We start from the raw sequence: 19,721 nt of genomic DNA, 5'->3' as shown, positions 1-19,721 counted from the left end.
CTTTTGTAACGGATAGAGGAATTTATTGTTATAAAGTCATGCCCTTTGGTCTTAAAAATGCAGGTGCGACGTACCAAATATTAGTCAACAAGATGTTTAAAGACCAACTCGGAGACACAATGGAGGTATACATTGACGACATGCTGGTGAAATCGAGGAAGGCTGACGATCACGTGGAACACTTACGACAATCCTTCGACATACTAAAAAAGTACGGTATGAAACTTAACCCGACTAAATGTTCTTTCGGAGTGTCCGCAGGAAAATTATTAGGTTACATCGTCACCCAACGAGGAATCGAGGCCAGCCCCGACCAAGTGCGCGCGATCATCAACATTCAATCCCCCAGGAACATAAAAGAGGTACAGCGCTTGACAGGAAGAGTGGCGGCACTAAACCGTTTTATATCGCGGTCGTCGGACAAGTGTCGATTATTTTACGACGTCTTGCGCAAAAACAAGGGGTTTAACTGGTCCGACGACCACGAAGCAGCCCTGCAAAACCTCAAAAAATACATGATGTCGCCACCCCTCCTATCCAAGCCAAAAGAAGGAGAAGTCTTACAACTCTATTTAGCCGTTAGCTCGACGGCAGTCAGCGCGGTCCTAGCTCGAGAAGACGAAGCACAACAACTACCCATTTATTACATCAGTAAGTCACTACTGGAAGCAGAGACCAGGTATTCCTCCCTCTAAAAACTCGTTTTAGCACTCGTTACCGCAGCCAAAAAACTAAGGCATTATTTTGAAACTCACCAAATAGTGGTGATGACTAACTATCCAATCAAGTCTGTGATGCGTAGGCCAGAACTGACAGGTCGAATGGAGAAGTGGACAATGGCACTAGGAAGGTTCGACATCAAGTATCAACCAAGAACGGCTGTAAAATCGCAGGCCCTAGCAGATTTTGTGGCAGACTTCAGCCCCGACTTAGAGAGGATAGCAGACGACGAAGTCAAACTCATCAACAACATAGAAGAAATATGGACACTCTTCGTCGACGGCTCATCTAACTTTCGTGGTGCAGGTTTAGGCGTCGTACTGAAGTCACCACAAGGGGACATGATAGCACAGGCAATCTGCTGTAATTTCAAGGCAACTAACAACGAAGCAGAATACGAGGCGCTAATCGCCGGAATGACATTAGCTATGGAATTAGGGGCAAGCGGACTCAACATCTTCAGCGACTCACAACTAATCGTCAACCAGATTAACGGCGACTACGAAGCTAAAGACCTAAAAATGACCTTGTATCTCGAGAAAGCGAAAGAATTAACTTCCAAATTCAAACCCTTCTCCATCAAACAAGTCCCAAGAGACCTAAACACGCAAGCCGACGCCCTTGCCAACCTAGGATCCGCACTCAGAAAATCACCATTCTCGACCATACCTCTAGTACACCTACTGTCACCCGCCGTCGAAAAAGACATACCACAAGACGCCAGCCTCGTCCTATCAACCGTAAACACAGACAGTTGGACCAAACCCATCTTCGATTACCTAAAGCACGAAACTCTACCCGACGACAAGCTAGAAGCCAGAAAGATACTTTTCAAAGCTTCACGATATGTTATTTTGCAGGACGTACTATTTAAGCGATTAGCAAACGGAATGTTGATGCGATGTGCCGAAGAAATCGAATGGGAAATACTACTGAAACAATACCACGAAGGAGAATGCGGAGGACACGAAGGAGGACGAAGCTTATCAACCAGAATCAAAAGAAATGGATACTATTGGCCAGCAATGCTTAAGGACGCCATGAGGTACGTATCCAAGTGCGACAAGTGCCAACGACACGCAGGTATGACACATAAACCATCTGAATTCTTGCATCCAACCCTAACTCCGTGGCCTTTCATGAAATGGGGGATGGACATCGTTGGCAAATTGCCCGTCGCCCCAGGACAAAAGGTCTTCATGCTAGCCCTAACAGATTATTTTTCCAAGTGGATAGAAGCAGGCGCATTCCAACAAATAAGGGACAAAGAGGTATGCTCGTTCCTATGGACTAACATAATATGCAGGTTCGGAATACCGTCGGAAATCATCTGCGACAACGGATCACAATTCATCAGCGACAAGACAAGAGCTTTCTGCAAAACATGGAACATCGAGCTAAAGACGTCGACGCCTAGATACCCCCAAGCAAACGGACAGGCGGAATCCAGCAACAAAACGATTATCGCGTCGCTGAAAAAGCGGTTGGACGACAAGAAGGGGCGATGGGCAGAAGAACTGCCATCCATCCTGTGGGCCAACAGGACGACGCCTAGGACGGCGACGGGACAGACTCCCTTCTCACTCGTTTACGGGTGCGAAGCAGTACTTCCCCCTGAAGTGACGTTGCCCAGTGCACGATATGGACTTATGACGCCGGAGCAAAACAACGTAGAACTCAGCGAAAACCTCGACAACACAGAAGATCTCAGGGAAGCAGCGTTGATAAGAATGGCGTCACAACAACAGATCGTGGCAAAATGCTTCAACAAAAATGTCAAAGTGAAAATGTTCAAAGAAGGAGATTGGGTACTGCGCAAAGTATTTCAAAACACGAAAGAATTAAACGCAGGTAAATTTGCACCAGCTTGGGAAGGACCGTACTTGATCGACAAAATCGGCGGAAAGGGGGCATACAGACTCATTACCAAAGATGGCAAGTCGGTCCCCCGAAGCTGGAACGCAACACATCTTAAACTCTACCATTTTTGAAATCTCGTCGTAACCAATTTTATCAGTTATCGTATCGTCGTCTTTATCTTCCTTTATCGTTTTACTTTCGTTTAAAAACCATTACTGACTTAAGCATCGGAGGGCCGTTGGCATCCCCAACGGCCAATCCTCCTAGCGACCCATGTTTTCTTTTGCAGAGTGCAAGACGCACGACGAATGATATCCAGAAGCAACAACGTACGACGCAGAACGGGATCGCGAAAAACAACGAACAAACAGCGCAGGTACGATTTTACACATCGGTCGATTCAATACTTATTATTCGCAAAAAATCTACTACACGAAACTAAGACATCCAAACGCGACGAGATAACCATGAAAGACGAACAACCAAGAAAAAGACAAACAAACTTACCATACACAAACACACAACGCGCGACCCCAAAGGCCGCGACTTTCACATTACCAAGCGAAAGCGCAAAACACACAAAATATCCAAACACCTCGCCGCCGCCATCGACGACGAGTAAAAACATCCAAAATACAAAAACAAGAAATAAAATATCCACACGACTAAACTATTACATAAAAACACCAACCAGCCATCACACCTATTCGTCTGGGAGGGGGGTCGAGATAACTTGATCGAGTATCGGGGGCATGTCAACGTTGATCGTCGCGTCTGCCAAAGCCACCTCTGGAGGGGCGACGACGGAAACATCTCCCTCGCCTTGCTCCGCGGGCACCTCCCCCTCTCGATCCACGGAAGAAACATCCTCGACCAGAGGAGCGACGTCGGCATCAGCCCCGTTGGTTCCAGCAGTGTCGGCTTCCATCGCCAACTCATCCGCGTCCACCACCGGCACCGACAACTCCTCGAGGGTACCACCGTTAGCAAGATAGTCGTCCACCTCTTTCTGGCATGGCCAGAGGCTGGTCTCCCCCTTCAAACACGAGAACATCATCTGAGCCCTCGTCCTCCACACAGCCAAAGCCTCGCAATCCTTAAACTCCTCCTGCAAAGCGTCATATAAAGCCCTTAGCCCTTGCATTTCTTCCACGGTCGACGCCAACTCCCCCTTTACCCTTTCCAACTCCCTCGAAGCGTCAGCAATCTGGTCGTCCTTGCCCTCTAGTTGTTCATCTTTTGACTTGACCACCGCAGCAAGGTCAGCCAACTTCTTCTCAGAAGCAACCCACTTACCTTCCCAAGAAAGCGCCGCTTTCTTCACCATAGCCACTTGGTTCTTCGAGGAAATAAGCTCGTCGCACAACAAGGAGCACTGTCTACGCACGGCCAAAGCAGCCTGTGACGCCTGTAAAGAAAAACATGTCACAAAATCGACACACGACGCGCTTACAAATACCATGAACTGAATAAAATAACAGAAATACACTTACCCGCAGGCTTAGTTCAGCGGCGTCCGACGCGACAGAAAGAGGCACGACCTCGTGATAACGCTGATACGTCGAAGGCAATATCAACCGGTCTGCATACGGCCAAACGACGGCACCTTCGCCGTCGCCCAAGAAGTTCGGGGGCAGAGTGACGACAGTATCCTCGACAGAACTTTTGTCAGCAGGACGCTTCTTGGCCGACGCAGCAGGGGGCCTAGTCGCAACAACAGCAGTCGACGACGCCTGAAACGGCCTCGGTGGCGACGACGACGATAGAGGATGAAAACCTTCACCCCCTATAACAACGGGCGTCTCAGGCGATGCACCTATCTTAGAATAACGAGGCACAAGAGGCATCGCCTGACCACCCTGCCCACCAGCGGCACTGTTCGACCTCAACCGCTTCCTCGCTCGTTCCATCATCTCGCTCTGCGACATCCTCGACACAGGCTTAGACGATAGCGTATGTTCTTCGACAAACAAAGCGAGAAACCATCAAAAACACACTCCGCAGATAAACCAGGCAAATAAGAAAACAAACCAAAAACACCTGATGTGTCAGCCATCTCAAACTCTTCCTCTGATGCAGACGACGAATTCGCAACGACTTCCTCGCGTAAGTCCAACTTCCGTCGACGATGAACTAAGCAAATCGTCTCGTCTTCAGTCTCCTCCTCGTCAACGTCACCGACTTGACTCCCCTCTTGACTTCCCAAACGACCTCCGTCACGGCTGAACGATCTCTCCACGACAGAACAACCCAGAAACCTCGAACACTTATCGTGAGAGTCAGAGTTCAAACCAGCTAACGACGTATCAACAACTGCAAGACAAAGCCAAGTAAGACAACGTTCAGTAAAACATCAGAAATCAAAAGTACAGAAACATAAAGTACCTTCCGTCGTCCACCCTTCCACTAAGAAGTTTCCTACTTCTCCCAGAGACGCCTTATTCACATAAACAAAACGACTTTGCCAACCCCTATCATTTACAACTAACCCGACACACAAATTCTTCTTCTTTTTCTTCGTCACCAAAGTATACCGACAACACTCCTTCAAGGATAAATCATAAACATGCATCAGATCAGCCAAGTCAAACGGTGTTCGCCAACCCGAAGTAACCCTATGCACTACAGTAAAAATACGCCAGATCTGGGGCATCAATTGGCCAGGGCTTAAATGGAACACCTCGACAAAAGATCTAGCCAAGGGTGTAAAAGGAAACAAAAACCCCAGAATAAAAGGGTACTCATACATAACCACATAACCCTCCGGGCAATCCTTGGCCTCATCTTCTTGACCAGGAATCCTCACTTCAGCCGACGGCGGCAGACCGGCGAGAGTTATAAAAGCCGCTGGATCCTCAACAGTAGAGTAGATCGGGTTGAGTGACTTGGCCCGACTAACCCCAACATCTTCCTTATCCTTAACCACGGTCGGCCTAGTTTTTGCCATCGCTCTACTAAAATCTACAAGAAAATCGAAGGAAATGATCGAAATTTTACCTGGGTGTGGCTAAATCGAAGCAACGAAAGCAATTCCTCCCTTCCTTTTCTCTCTCTTGTTTTCAGATCTGGAAACTTTCTTCAAAAAACTCTAAGACGCTTTATTGCACGTCGCGAAAAATTGGCATTTATTACTTCGAGAATCGGAACGGTTCCGTCCCACGAACTGGACGGTTGTAGACGGTTTACTTTTCGAATTTTGAATTGTTTCTTTTGCTTTGTATACACTCCGCAAACTCACAATTGGGGGCAAACTGTTATCCCACTTTATTGAACTAACGACATAACTGCTTTGACGTCTGATATTGTCGTGCCATCCAGGTATCATCGTGTCGCAGGTGGCGTCGTGTCAAGTGAGCCTGTCAAGTGAGGCGACAGACGACAAAGCCTGGGCGACGTAAGACCATCGACAGGGCTCTGGCGAAAAGAGAAGAACAACGCTTGAGCAAGTAAGAGAAGATAGGTCAAGTTCCAAGCCCAGAAGCCCAACATGGGCCACGCCGTCATAAGATGGGAAAAAGGTCCAAGCTCTGACCGAAGACTAGGGAGTTTGTTGAAGACGTGAGCAACGGCCGAGGAGAAATCCCTATCTTCCAGGGATCTTCCCAACCGATAGAACCGTTAGCATTGGGCATATAAAAGCATAAAGAACGGCATGATGAAGAGGGACGTGAACTCAAGCACTCAAACTCTTAAGCTATCAACTGTTTTAGCATTCATTATTGTACTTTAGATTTTCAATATCAATTCTCAGAAAGAAGAGCATAAACAATCATACAGAATACTTAGTGGATTGATAGCCTCATAGCTATCCGCGGTTTTTTACCTTATTCCTGGGTTTTCCGCGTCAACACTTCTCTGTGTCGTGTCTTTTTATTTGTGTTATTAATTCTTTGCTTAGTTAGAGTCGATCCTAGCCGAAAGTCGCCTCCATACGAATTTTGGCATAAACAAAAAGTATACGATATTTATCCCAAACCTTTAAAATACTCACAATTGGAGTACTATGCTTAATAATAGTGGTATGAGTCACAAAATGGTGAAATTCACTATTACTAAGATTTTTTTTTTTTTTCATTCCTTCCCTTTAGATGCTCTATGTTGCTTGTTCAAACAACCTAGGTTCAAGCCTTGTTAATTACATATTTTCCCAATTTCTTTTCTTTGTTCCACTTTCTCATTTTTTGATTTAATTTAACGGACTAATTTCAATATCTTGGGGACCACGCGCGTTAGCGCGCGGTCCAACAACTAGTTTTAAGAAAACGATAAAATCAATACTTGCAAATTTCGATTACTATTTTGTTTATGAAATATTTCACAATTTCTATTCATAACTAATACTAGTAATATTTCCTTCAAAATAAAAATAAAAAATACCCAATCCGGCTCGATAAATTGCATATTTAGTCATCTCTAAATACACATTTTAGACCAAAGTCCGAGCCCAACCTTAAAAAGCTCGTTGTGACCCTAAAAACCCACACTCAAATTTATGAATTTAGGCATAAACCTTTGTGTTAAGGTCGGACCCGGCCCGGATTTTTATTCACCTCTAAAACATTTGAGATAAAATACGGAGTAGCAAAAGTTCAATACACCAATAAGGTTCAAGATTGCAACAAGGCCGAACAAAGGCGCAAACACCTCTTTGGTAGCAACAGCAATAATCAACACTCTCAAAGCAAGATTTCATCTGAAAATCAAAGTCAGCAGAAATGAACTACCCCCTTTCCTTGAAGCCATTGAGAATTGTTCATCCGTTACATCCAATGAAGCATCTGATTCTGGGCGATGATGCTCACAATGTGTTTGTTAAAATGTCCGAGAGAGCATTTGCACAGGTAAACGTCCATCTGGTACATCCAATGAAGTATCTTGGCGATCATGCTGACAAGGTGTTTGTTAAATGTCCAAGAGAGCATTTGCGCAGGTAACTCAAACTGGATGTGTATTATCTTCCAACGCACTTGTTAAGTTCTTATAGCCGTTTTTAAAGTCTATGCATTTCTTCCATGATTCCATCCACTGCCGGGATCATTGCAATGACCACTACTAACTACTCTAGTGCTTCGTATATGAAAATACTCACCTGCTAAAACTTATGGAATCTGTTTTCCTATTTAGGTAACGTTCTTATCTTATCTTATTGAACTTTTAACTTATCCCAACTTATTAGACTTAGGCTTCATTTGGTAACGCGTAAAACATTTTCATTGTAAATTTCAAGGAAAAACACAATTACAAACTTTTGTTTGGTACCTTAAAAGAAAATGGGAGAAGACGGTGAAGATTGGGAGAAGATGGTGAAGATTGAGGGGAAGAAAGGAGAGGAGGTACCGAGGTAAGGAAGAAAAAAAAGGAAAAGTGGTTTCCTCCCTTTTAAATGGAAATGAGTTTTCCACCTTTGAGGGAGTCATAGAGTTTTCTATCCCTTACCCAACCAAACAACGTAAAATGATTGAAAGGGAAAAATCGTTTTTCATGAAAACGTTTTATGCCCTACCGAATGGAGTTTTAGAACTTATCTCATCTGAAATGATTAGACATGAAAGGTGGGGCTTATAGAATCCTCGACTTCCATAAAAAAAATAGTGTCTCTCTTACCTTTGGCATGTACTCTGTAGTTTTAGGTGATACGTCGTAGTGCCGTATGGCCCGTATGGTATAATACGGCTACATACTGCGGCATAAATTTATTGTAGGTCATCTTGGCATAAAGCGAGAGAATAATGAGGATAAGTTTTCTACTCTATGGTTGATCATTGGCCACAAATAAAAATTGGAATATAAATATATTCTACTCCCAATGTATTGCCCTAGTATAATACTACAGAGTACTGTAATTGACAAGACAAGAATTGTTGAAATAATTTCTTTTAAAACTTTGCAGAGAAATGGTATCTAATCTTGGATAGCATTCACACTAAAACTCATTCAATTATTTCTCCTCATTTCCTTTACTCCTCAAAAAAACATCACTAATTCACAAGAGAATAGAGAAATCTTGATGGATGTAGCAGGAAGTCTTTCACTGGTGCAGTCTATCCTCCAATGGCTGGGCTCCCCCATTTGGAGGGAGACTCAGTCTGTACTGGGCGTCAAGTCTCAGCTTGAAAAACTCAAGAACACTATTTCCACCATCCAAAACGTCCTCCTTGATGCTGAGGATCAAGAACGGTTGCATCAAGGTCGTCGCACCAACGTTGAACGTGGCAGACTTGAGAGGCTTAAGGAAGCTCTTTACCAAGCTGATGACTTGTTTGACGAAGTTACAACTCTTGCTCATATCAAGCATCTCATACCTGGTAACAAATGGAATAAAGAGGTATCCCTTTTCTTCTCTTGCTCTAATCAGCTTCGTTCTGCTTTTATTTGGTCTCGCGAAATAAAAGAGATCAGGAAAATGTTGGATGATATTGTCAAAGATCATCACCATGATTCTGGGTTGAGACACCCAGTTGGTCTCGAAAATAACCCAAGGGAAACACACTCCTTTGTGTGTGAGGAGGAAGATGTGATTATTGGGAGAGATAATGATAAGAAAATAGTTGTGGATATGTTATTAGACACTATTGTTGAGGAGGATGTTTCTGTTATTAGCATAGTTGGAATTGGGGGGCTGGGAAAAACAACTCTAGCCCGACTTGTTTACAATGATGAGGAGATTGGTAAGAAATTCCCTCTGAAAATGTGGGTTTGTATCTCTGATGATTTCAATGTCAAAGTGCTAGTTGGTGAAATCCTTGCAGCTGTAAACCCTGAAATTAGGCAAGATGGTCTGAATTTGGACCATCTCCAGATGAAGCTTCGAAAAGAACTTGATGGGAAGAAGTATCTCCTTGTTTTGGATGACGTATGGAATGAGGATCCTGGTAAGTGGCATGAGTTGAGAAAACTATTAATTGGAGGTGGGAGGGCTAGCAGAATTATAGTGACAACTCGCTCCAGTAAGGTGGCAGAAGTTGTTGAAAGCCACCAAATACATGTTTTAGAGGGACTCTTAGAGGAAAACTCTTGGAATTTGTTTCAAAGAATGGCACTTAAACCAGAAGAACATCCAGTGAAGCCACACTTGATTGAAATCGGAAAAGCGATAGTCAAGAAGTGTGCCGGTGTTCCACTTGCCATAAGGGTGGTTGGAAGTCTTCTTCGAGGTCAGAGTGAAAGTAGGTGGCAATATTTAAAAAACACCGACTTGGCAAACATAAAACAAGATGAGATAAATGGCATTGTATCTGTTTTGAAAATTAGTTATTATTATCTTCCATTCCATTTGAAGAGCTGCTTCAGTTACTGTTCCATATTCCCAAAGGATTATAGGATTATCAAGGAGGATTTGATATGTCTTTGGATGGCACAAGGCTTCGTTATATCATCAGATGGAGAGAGTTTAGAAGATGCGGGTGAAGGGTGTTTCAATCAATTGCTGCAAAGGTGCTTTTTCCAAGATGTAGAACGAGCCGAGGGTACTGGCGAAATTCTATCCTGCAAGATGCATGACCTGATTCATGATCTTGCTAAAGAAGTAGCTGGAACAGAAATCATATCTTCCAAGTATAACACAAGGTGTTTTAGTGAGAAAACACGCCATATATTTATTGATAAAGGAACACCAGGAGATATTTACAGTAACCTCACCAAGATGAAACGAGTGCGTTCCATTTTAAGTATTTATAACATTTCTTCCGATTTAAGAAGCTCTGTTGTCTTATCAAAAGTGGAATACTTAAGGGTATTAAGCTTAAATAATTCTGCTTTGAAAACGTTACCGAGTATGATAGGTAAATTGTTGCATCTAAGATATATTGACTTTTCTTACAATAATTTGCTCTCTGTGTTGCCCACATCCATTACCAAGCTTTACAACTTGCAAACATTGAAGCTACGTGGGTGTGGTTGTCTAAAAACTTTGCCATGGGATTTGAGGAAATTAGTTAATCTTAGACACCTAGATATACAAGGTTGCTGGAGATTGACTCATATGCCTAGCGGAATGAACACCATGACATCTTTGCAAAAGCTAACAGGGTTTGTAGTTTGTGGAACAAGCAAAGCTTGGAATTGGGGATCAGCTGGTGTTGGTCAGCTTGAAGATTTGAAGTTTTTCATCAATCATAGTGACACTCTGGTAATTTTTGTTCAAAAACTTATCAGAAATAATGCAATAGAAGGCAGGGAAGGGGGATTTCTATTAAAAAGTCAAGATTTGAGGGAAATCAGGTATTTGTGGCATCGTGACAGTGATGGAAACAATAATGCAGATGAATTCCTGCAAGGACTGCAACCCCATCCTAACCTCAGAATGTTTGAGTTGTGGTCTTATCCAGGAGTGAGGTTCCCAAGCTGGGGGGGCTCGTTAATGAATTTCCAAACTTGTCTCCCAAATCTTGTCCGAATAGAACTCTTGGGATGTACAAGGTTGGAGCATCTTCCACCAATGAGTCAACTGCGTCATTTAAAAGTCCTTGAATTCTATAGACTGCGGGAAGTGGAGTATGTGCAGAGTAATAATGTCAGTGGAGAAGGGGCTCTGGCAACATCAGGAGGGTCAAGACAAGTAGGACCAGATGATGAGTTGGTTTTCTTTCCATCCCTTCAAAAGCTTGTGCTGGTGAAATTGACAAATTTAAAGGGATGGTGGAAATCAGAACCAGGGAAGGGTGAGACAGAAGAAATGGCAAATTCATATAAATTCAATCGGCTTTCTCATCTGTTAATACGAGGTTGTCCTAATTTGACAACTTTTCCTGTCTGTCCGAAACTGGGAGAATTGGATGTCGACAGTTTTGGTACCTATTATTCTCGAATGATTGAATAAAGCTGGTGAAGTTATCAAAGGAATTGAAATGCACCACTTGACTGCCTTCCAATCTCTAACACTTAAGCATTGTGATCAAAATGGGTAGCCTGCTTATCGTCTCTCCAATCTCTTGAAATTACGGGTTGCAGAAGACTGGAATCAGCTGGTAGAATTCACCACCTCACCTTCTCGCAAGTCACAACGACTTCCTTTCTCTTTCCAGATTTTCCTTCCATATTTATCTATCTTTAGCTGAAGTTTTAATTTTCAATGGATATTTAATTTCTACCTCATGTAAATTCGTATGGCCTCCTCTCTTTTAAGATGTTAATCTGAACTTACAGTTTTATTTTACTGAAATATTCTGCTAACAGGTCAAATCACCTTCTCAGAATGTCATCCACATGTATAAGGTGGGATTATAGCTAAAGCACATCTTTTTATTTTATTAGTCACCTGATGATATCCTGTATGCTGCTTCTTAAATCATATTTTTCCCTTCACTTCTTTAATCACGTAAATAGCAATGCGCTTAATAGTTCTAGCTCAAAACAGACGGTATTGTCCAAGTTCACTTCTTTCATTTGATCAGTTCTGCTTATTTGGAAATGAGCAAGAACAAGATAAATATTGTAGCATTTCAGAATTCAGAGGTTTGTCATTAAGAAAATTTAGAACATTGTTTTATTTGGAGCGAACTTTGCTTTCAGAAAAGTCTCCTCTGAATTTCAGTAGCATCTGGTACATGTAAAACACTGTGTATATATGTTGACAAATTCTATACTAGTGAATGACTTGGTGTTTGTTTTGCAGTTGTACCAGCATTGATGCAAAATACTGATCAACATACTTGTTGTAAATGATCTGTAACAACTTTTAGGTAATTCAACTTCGCTGCAAGATTTTACGACTTCCTTGTTATCAGGAGGTCTAGCCAGGAGGACTGACAAATGGGAAAACAAAACTGATCAACATACTGCTTGAGTGCTTGTAAAGGAAATGTGCCTTTTGCTACCGACAGGTCTCATTCCTAACACAGCTCGGGCCATTTCAGAGGGCTCGAATATCGTCACGTTGAGATATAGCCAATGGTTCCGATTTTCAAGTAAGGTGTACTCTAGATTTGAGATAATAGAAATCAAGTGTTTTTTCAAAATTTGTCAAAGTGTTTGTTTCGTAATATGCTTCTAATATTTTCCTTTTCTTGGAAACTTGTCACAAGAGCACATTTCTTTCAAAGTGCATAAGGTTACACCTAAATGTAAGTATCAACGCCACAGTAGACTACAATGTCAAGTAGCCTTACAAAGTCCAACTATTGCAACTATTCTAAAATGTTTTGTAAATAATAATGTTGTACAATCGAGACTCCGCGACTATTATTACAAATTTACAATTATGAAATACTAAGCGTGTTGAGAACACTTGAGCTTATTTATGTTGAACCTGCAATGTCACACGTATCACGTATGACCAATCTTCTCTAACCAATATTGTCTACTCACTTGAAGGGAAAAAGCTAAATGAGTTGTCGCAGGGCCACCAACCATCGTAAGAAAAAGATGGTCACAAACTAGGAGTGTTCATGGGCGGTTAACGGTAGCGTAACTAAGTTTCGGTTCGGCATTTTCATGAACTGTAAACGTACCGTGCGAACCAGTCACTAGACCTGTCAAAAATCGACCCAAACTCGACCTGAAAATACTGGATCCTGAACAAGATTTTGTCACCCGTAACCCGATTTTATCCGAACCCGAGCAACTCGAAAAGTAATGGTTAAAACCCGACCGAACCCGTTTTGGACCCGATCGATTAAAAATCATTGTATTTATACTAAAAAATGAGATTATGAGAAAATTTAAGCATAATAAACACGTTGTTTTTACTATGGTTGTGTGTAATATGATTTTAATTTGAATTATACGTCATTTTATGGTTGAATTTGACTAAATATAAACTTGTGTAGGAAAATTTGTTAATTTCTGCTCATATTTTGTATATTTATCACCTAAATTAATGAAAATATAATGCGCGTTTTAAAATCTCTCAACCCGTTGGGTCGACCCGAAATCGAAAGTTCTGAGTCTTGAACAAGCATTTGTAAACCTGAACCCTAAAGTGACCGACCCAATTCAACCCGAACCCGAAAATATTTTTTTTACAACCCTACCCGACCGACCCGTTTGACAGGTCTACCAGTCACCGATTGAACGATAACTGCATTTTTGATACAGTTACCCGAAAACTGGACTCGTTTTTTAATTTTTTAATTTTACCTTTTTTTGTAAATACGGATTAACACTTTTTACTTGAAAAAATTAACTTGAAATTGAAAATCAAGGCAAACCAAAATAAGTCCTGTTTGGGCTCCCAATTGATTCTCAATTGGGCCACTAAGTCCAAAGCCCAATGGCTCTAAACAAACAGCATCAAACCTACCAATGGCTAGTCAGCCATCCATCAAGGCCCAAGGCCCAAAAGCAATAAATGACCTATGGGCATTTATTATGCAAACACTATAAATAGGCCGCCAAGGCTCACACCTCAAGGTACGTCCAATTTATCGCCTTAAGACTACTCTTCTAGAGAACTTCTCTCTAGAATCCGAGCATCGTTCTTACTTAGGCATCGGAGGGGATTTCCTCGGAAACACCCCCGAGGCTAGTGACTTTGCTCTTGTGCAGGTGAATTCGGACTCTACTCATTCAAACAAGCAAGATCTTCAACACATACAAAAGGGCCTTCATTCGAAGCCCATTGTTTCCATATTTACAACACCGGAACAATTTGGCGCCGTCTGTGGGGAAGAACACTTCAAAGCCTTTGAAAGACATCAATCACCTCTTTCCGCGAAAATGGTTAATGATGTTGTTAACAACAATGACGACGATATGATGGTGCGGTCAGATTCAGAATCTGACCAAGAGGAGCACCCTCAATCGATGGCGAGGTCACAGCCAAGCAGAGCTACGACCGCCACAAACGCAGGACCTCCGATTCCAACTAGGGAAGAGCTCACTGCGGCCATGACCATCATGCAAAACTTCCTCTTCAATGAGAAGCAGCAAGGATTGGCAAAGGACCGCAGAGAAGAGAGGAGGACCAGGCGAAGGCTGAACGAGCCACCCAGTGTAGAAGTGTCCAGACCCGAACGAGAACTCCTTCCCTTGACAGGTACACACTTGACGTCGAGATGGATGGAAAGCACGTGGGACACCCAAAAAAGGGCACAATAGCAACCAGATTGGTTTGCGAGACCATCGCCTACTCCAACAGCTCTCCAAAGCGAATCGACTACTCGTAACACTCGGATCCGAAGCTCGGTGCTCAGCAGGTTGAGGCCCTCGGTCCACTCAAGGTTAAGACCTTCGATCCATACGAGACTCGGGGTAGGTGAGTCAAGCAGATCTGGCGAACGACCCGAGGTCAGTAGCCGAGAAAGAAGAAGAGACAGGAGGCATGATCGAACCCCTAGCCCCCATCGTACGCCCGAACGTTCTAATCACAGAACCTCGGCAAACGAAGGCATCAGGGCTAGACTCGGGAAAAGAATCATGACTCCCACGTCATCCCCTTTCTCGGACGAGCTGATCATGGAAGAAATACCGAAGGTAAGACTGCCAGCGCACCTAACCTACAGCGGAATCACAGATCCGAGGGATCATGTCATCTCCTACGAGCAGCAAATGTTCCTGAGTCCCTACTCCGAAGCATGTTGGTGTAAATATTTCCCAACCACGCTAACCGGAGTGGCGGGAGAGTGGTTCAGATCGCTGCCGAAGGGATCGATCAAGAGCTGGAAAAAGCTGAAAAAGAGATTCTGCACACAGTTCGTGAGCAACAATCGCCCCGAGCGAACCACAGCAGAACTGACCTCAATCCAACAAGAAAGAGACGAAAGTCTAAGAGAATTCATGGCCAGATTCATGAAGGAATCAACAAACATACCAAACTTGCAGCCAGACGTGGCCATCTTCGCTTTGAAACACGCGCTCCAGGAAGGGAAGTTCCGAGACGAACTCTCAATGAAGAACCCCTCCAGAATAGCTGACGTGCTCCAAATGGCCGATGCGTTCATCAGAACCGAAGAGTTCAACAAGGCCGCTGCAAGATTGAAAGGATCGTCGGATCCGAGAGACACAAAGAATATCCAGAGCAAGCCCGAGGGCAGCTCAAGGAAGGGGAAGGAGAAAGTAGGAGCTAGAGAGATGAGCCCGAAGAAAGACGGGAGAAGGGGTGAACTTCAACCCAAATACACTAACTACACTCCACTAGCTCTGCCCCGAAAAGAGATCTTTAGCCTCAACAGAAATGATGAAAAGTGGAAACTACCGGGGAAGCTCAAGTCCAACCCAGCTCGGAGAAACAAGAACAAGTGGTGCGAGTTTCACGATGACTTCGGTCACCACACCGAAGAATGCAACTCGCTGAAAGACAATATTGAGGACCTCGTTCGCCGAGGCTACCTGAAACAGTACTTGTTAGACCGAAGGGAGGAAAAAGAAAAGGCCGCCAGTGGCAAACAACATGAGCAACCCCAGAAGAGGGTCTACGAAGCAACAGGACACAAGAAAAACGACATCCTGGTGGTGTTCGGGGGGCAGAAGTCTGGCCAGGCCAGCAAGAAGCACCTAAGAGCCCTCTCCCATCGGGTCAACTTCAGCGCGGTGGGAGACAACCAGCCACACCCCCCGAACATGACCTTCACTGCTGATGATTGTTTCGGAGTCCAGTACAAACATGACGATCCCCTAGTCATTTCCATGGACCTCAATAACCACAACGTACATCGGGTGTTAGTCGACGGAGGAAGTGCCGTCAATATCATCTTCAGAAACTGCTTCGAACAGCTGATTCTCGAAGAATCAGAGGAAGCACTGACGAAAGTCAGTTATCCTCTGATCGGATTCAACGGATCCGCAGCTATCCCCCGAGGAAAGATCACCCTGCCAGTCACGGTGGGTGAAGGCCAAGCAGCAAAAACCCTTCGGGACGAATTTTTGGTGATGGATTGCGATTCCGTATACAACGTAATCATGGGAAGAACCATGATCCACAAGATGCAAGCAGTCCCCTCCACATACCATCAGCTGATGATATACGTCTCGGATGCAGGATTCGCCGAACGAATCAGAGGTGATCAAGAAGTGGCGAGAAGAACCTGCCACACTGCTGTCCGAAAACCCAAACTAGGGGACGGCCCCGAGGAAGAAAAAGGAGCCACGGGAGAGGAAAGCGAGGCAAAAAGGAGAAAAGCAAGCACGAGCAGCCTATCTCCCGCAGAAGTTGATGCTCGCCCCGAAACCCTGTCTCCTGAGCCAGATCAAGAAATGGAGGATATCTTCCTCGAAGATAATTCAGACAGGAGCGTCCGAATAGGCAAGGGCCTAAGCTCGGGGCTCCGAATCGATTTGATCCGACTACTCAGGGATCACAAAGACATCTTTGCATGGTCAGCAGCAGATATGCCAGGGATAAATCCGAAGCTGATTTGTCACAAGCTGGACGTCAACGCTGAAGCTCGGCCAATCAAGCAAAAAAAGAGAAATTACTCCTCGGAGAAAAACAAAGCCATCGCCGAGGAGGTAAAAAAGTTGCAAGAGGCCGGATTCATCGAACCATGCATGTATCCGAAGTGGCTGGCCAACGTGGTGATGGTCAAAAAAGCGAACGGCTCATGGCGAATGTGCGTAGATTTCACAGATCTGAACCGAGCCTGCCCCAAAGACTGCTATCCCCTGCCAAGGATAGATCAATTGGTTAATTCCACCAGCGGCCATGCACTGCTCAGCTTCATGGATGCCTTTTCAGGCTACCACCAAGTATTCATGCACCCCGATGACAGGGCAAAGACAGCGTTCATCACAAGCGCAGGAGTGTTCAACTACAAAATGATGCCTTTCGGCTTGAAAAATGCCGGAGCCACCTACCAGAGGCTAGTTGATCACGTCTTCGCCGACCAGAAAGGGAGGAATGTGGAGGTCTATGTGGATGACTCCATCGTAAAAAGCATCAAGGAGGAAGACCATGTCAAAGATTTGGCAGAGACCTTCGGAAATCTGCGGAAATACAGCATGAAGCTGAACCCAAAAAAGTGCGTCTTCGGGGTGAAGTCAGGGAAGTTCCTCGGATTTATGGTGAGCGAAAGAGGAATTGATGCGAACCCAGACAAAGTCCAAGCGGCATTGGATTTACCCGAGCCGAAGACCAAGAGAGATGTGCAGAGGCTAACCGGCAGGTTAGCCGCACTGACAAGGTTCATATCAAAAGCCTCGGACAAGGGAGCCCCCTTCTTCAAAGCACTGAAACCAAAGAACCTCCCCGGGGGAGAAGCAGAACCAGTCAAGAAAAAGGGGGTCCCGAGGAAAGTGGATCCCGAACTGATATGGGAACAGGAGCAAAAAGAAGCTTTTCAGCAACTCAGAGCCCACCTAGCTCAACTGCCGACACTGGCCAGACCAAAGGAGGGGGAAACCCTATACCTATATGTCGCAGTTAGCCCTGGAACCGTCAGCGCAGTGCTTCTTCGAGAAGAAGAAAAGAAGCAACAGCCAATCTACTTCACCAGCCGAACACTCATAGGGGCCGAAACCCGGTACCCGCTCATCGAGAAAGTCGCATATGCAGTAGTGGTAGCTGCACGAAAACTGAGGCCATACTTCGACTCCCACCAGATCACAGTGCTAACTGACCAACCGCTCGAGAAAGTACTCGACAAAATAGAGAGGTCAGGAAGATTGGCTGCCTGGGCCTTCGAACTATCAGAGTTCGGCATCAAATATCAGCCGAGGACAGCAATCAAAGCACAAGCGTTGGCCGACTTCTTGGCCGAATGCTCATACCAAGAAATGCTGGATGACACGAAAAGCACTTGGGAGGTCTTCACTGACGGATCTTCCACAGTAAACGGCTCAGGAGCAGGAGTTGTACTAATTCCCCCGACGGGGAAAAGTATAGAGTATGCATTGAAGTTCGGCTTCAAAGCAACTAACAACGAGGCCGAATATGAGGCCGCAATCGCAGGGATAGAACTTTGCTTATCCTTGGAAGCCGAGCATGTTCGCCTCAAAACTGATTCCCAGCTTGTAGCCAACCAGATCCGAGGGGAGTATGAGGCCAAATGGCCCAGCATGACAGCTTACTTAGCAAAAATTAAGTCCTTAACGTCAAAGTTAAGATCCTTTGAAGTCATTCTCATCCCCCGAGGACAAAACACGCAAGCAGATGCACTGTCAAAACTCGCAAGCTCAACACTCATCGACCTAAACAGGTCGGTCCACGTGGAAGTTCACCAAGAGAGAAGCATTGACTTGCTACCCACCACAGTATGCAGCTTACGTACCGAACCCAGCTGGATGGACGCAGTAGTTGCATACAAAGAAAGGGGAGAACTTCCCGAGGATAAGCTGCAGGCAAGAAAACTGAAAAGATTCAACAAGTGGTTCATCATCAGCGCTGAAGGAGAGCTCATGAGGAAATCATTCTCCGCTTCGCTGCTAAAATGTGTGGGTCCAACAGACGCTGACTACATCCTAAGGGAAATCCACCTCGGGATATGCGGAAACCACATCGGAGGCAGGACATTGGCACATAAAGCCCTTCGGGCTGGGTACTGGTGGCCCACTATGGTTTCCGAGGCAAAGCAGATGGCAAGGAAATGCGAGAAATGCCAAAAGTTCGCACCAGCCATCCATCAACCAGCTCAAACCCTACAATCAACACTGTATCCCTTACCATTCGCACAGTGGGGGTTAGACATCATTGGTCCCTTCCCCTCAGCGACGAACCAGAAGAAGTGGTTGATTGTAGGAGTCGACTATTTTAGCAAATGGATCGAAGCCGAAGCTGTCTCCTCCATCACCGAACCTCAGGTCCGCAAGTTCATATGGCAGAACATCATCACAAGATTCGGCATACCAAGACTGATGGTCTTCGACCACGGGAAACAGTTCGACAACACCCCGTTGCAAAAGTGGTGCAAACAGTTCGGCATACACCTAGCTTACTCGGCAGTCTGTCACCCACAAAGCAACGGACAAGCCGAAGCTGCTAACAAACTCATCCTCAATGCACTCAAGAAAAGAGTCGAGGATGACAAAAACAAGTGGTTAGAAGAGCTACCCGGAACGCTATGGTCCCTTCGGACCACTGAGAAAGAAGCTACCGGGCAAACACCGTTCCACCTTGTATATGGATCCGAAGCTGTAATCCCTGTGGAAATCGGAACAGAAAGCCTGAGGATCCAGGCATACAACAGGTATGATGGGCTCCAAGGAGAAAGCAACAACCAACTTCTGTCTGAAGCTCTCGATCTACTGGACGAAGCTCGGAACGATGCAAG

At 44.7% G+C, this 19,721-nt stretch overlaps 1 protein-coding gene across 3 annotated transcripts; it reads left to right on the top strand.

Annotated features, from left to right (window-relative positions):
* Nucleotides 1–7,100: 7,100 nt before the first annotated feature.
* Nucleotides 7,101–12,634, top strand: LOC110799184 (putative disease resistance protein RGA1). Of its 3 annotated transcripts, none has more exons than XR_008932420.1 (2): nt 7,101–11,793; nt 12,261–12,634. XR_008932420.1 is itself a non-coding variant. In XM_022004400.2 (2 exons), exon 2 carries the CDS (start codon nt 8,588–8,590, stop codon nt 11,396–11,398), a length of 2,811 nt encoding a protein of 936 aa, XP_021860092.2. In that variant the 5' UTR covers nt 7,101–7,510; nt 8,471–8,587; the 3' UTR covers nt 11,399–12,634. The 3 variants fall into 3 exon arrangements, 1 of the variants encoding a protein (XP_021860092.2); XR_008932419.1 differs by having other exon boundaries at nt 12,194–12,634; XM_022004400.2 differs by having other exon boundaries at nt 7,101–7,510; nt 8,471–12,634.
* Nucleotides 12,635–19,721: the final 7,087 nt, after the last annotated feature.

Source organism: Spinacia oleracea, chromosome 4, assembly GCF_020520425.1.
Source record: "Spinacia oleracea cultivar Varoflay chromosome 4, BTI_SOV_V1, whole genome shotgun sequence".
NCBI lineage: Eukaryota > Viridiplantae > Streptophyta > Magnoliopsida > Caryophyllales > Amaranthaceae > Spinacia > Spinacia oleracea.
This window is presented reverse-complemented; position numbering and strand designations above follow the sequence as displayed.

Coding starts and splice junctions, on each gene's coding strand:
- LOC110799184 (XM_022004400.2), top strand. CDS start 8,588: ATGGATGTAGCAGGAAGTCTTTCACTGGTGCAGTCTATCCTCCAATGG.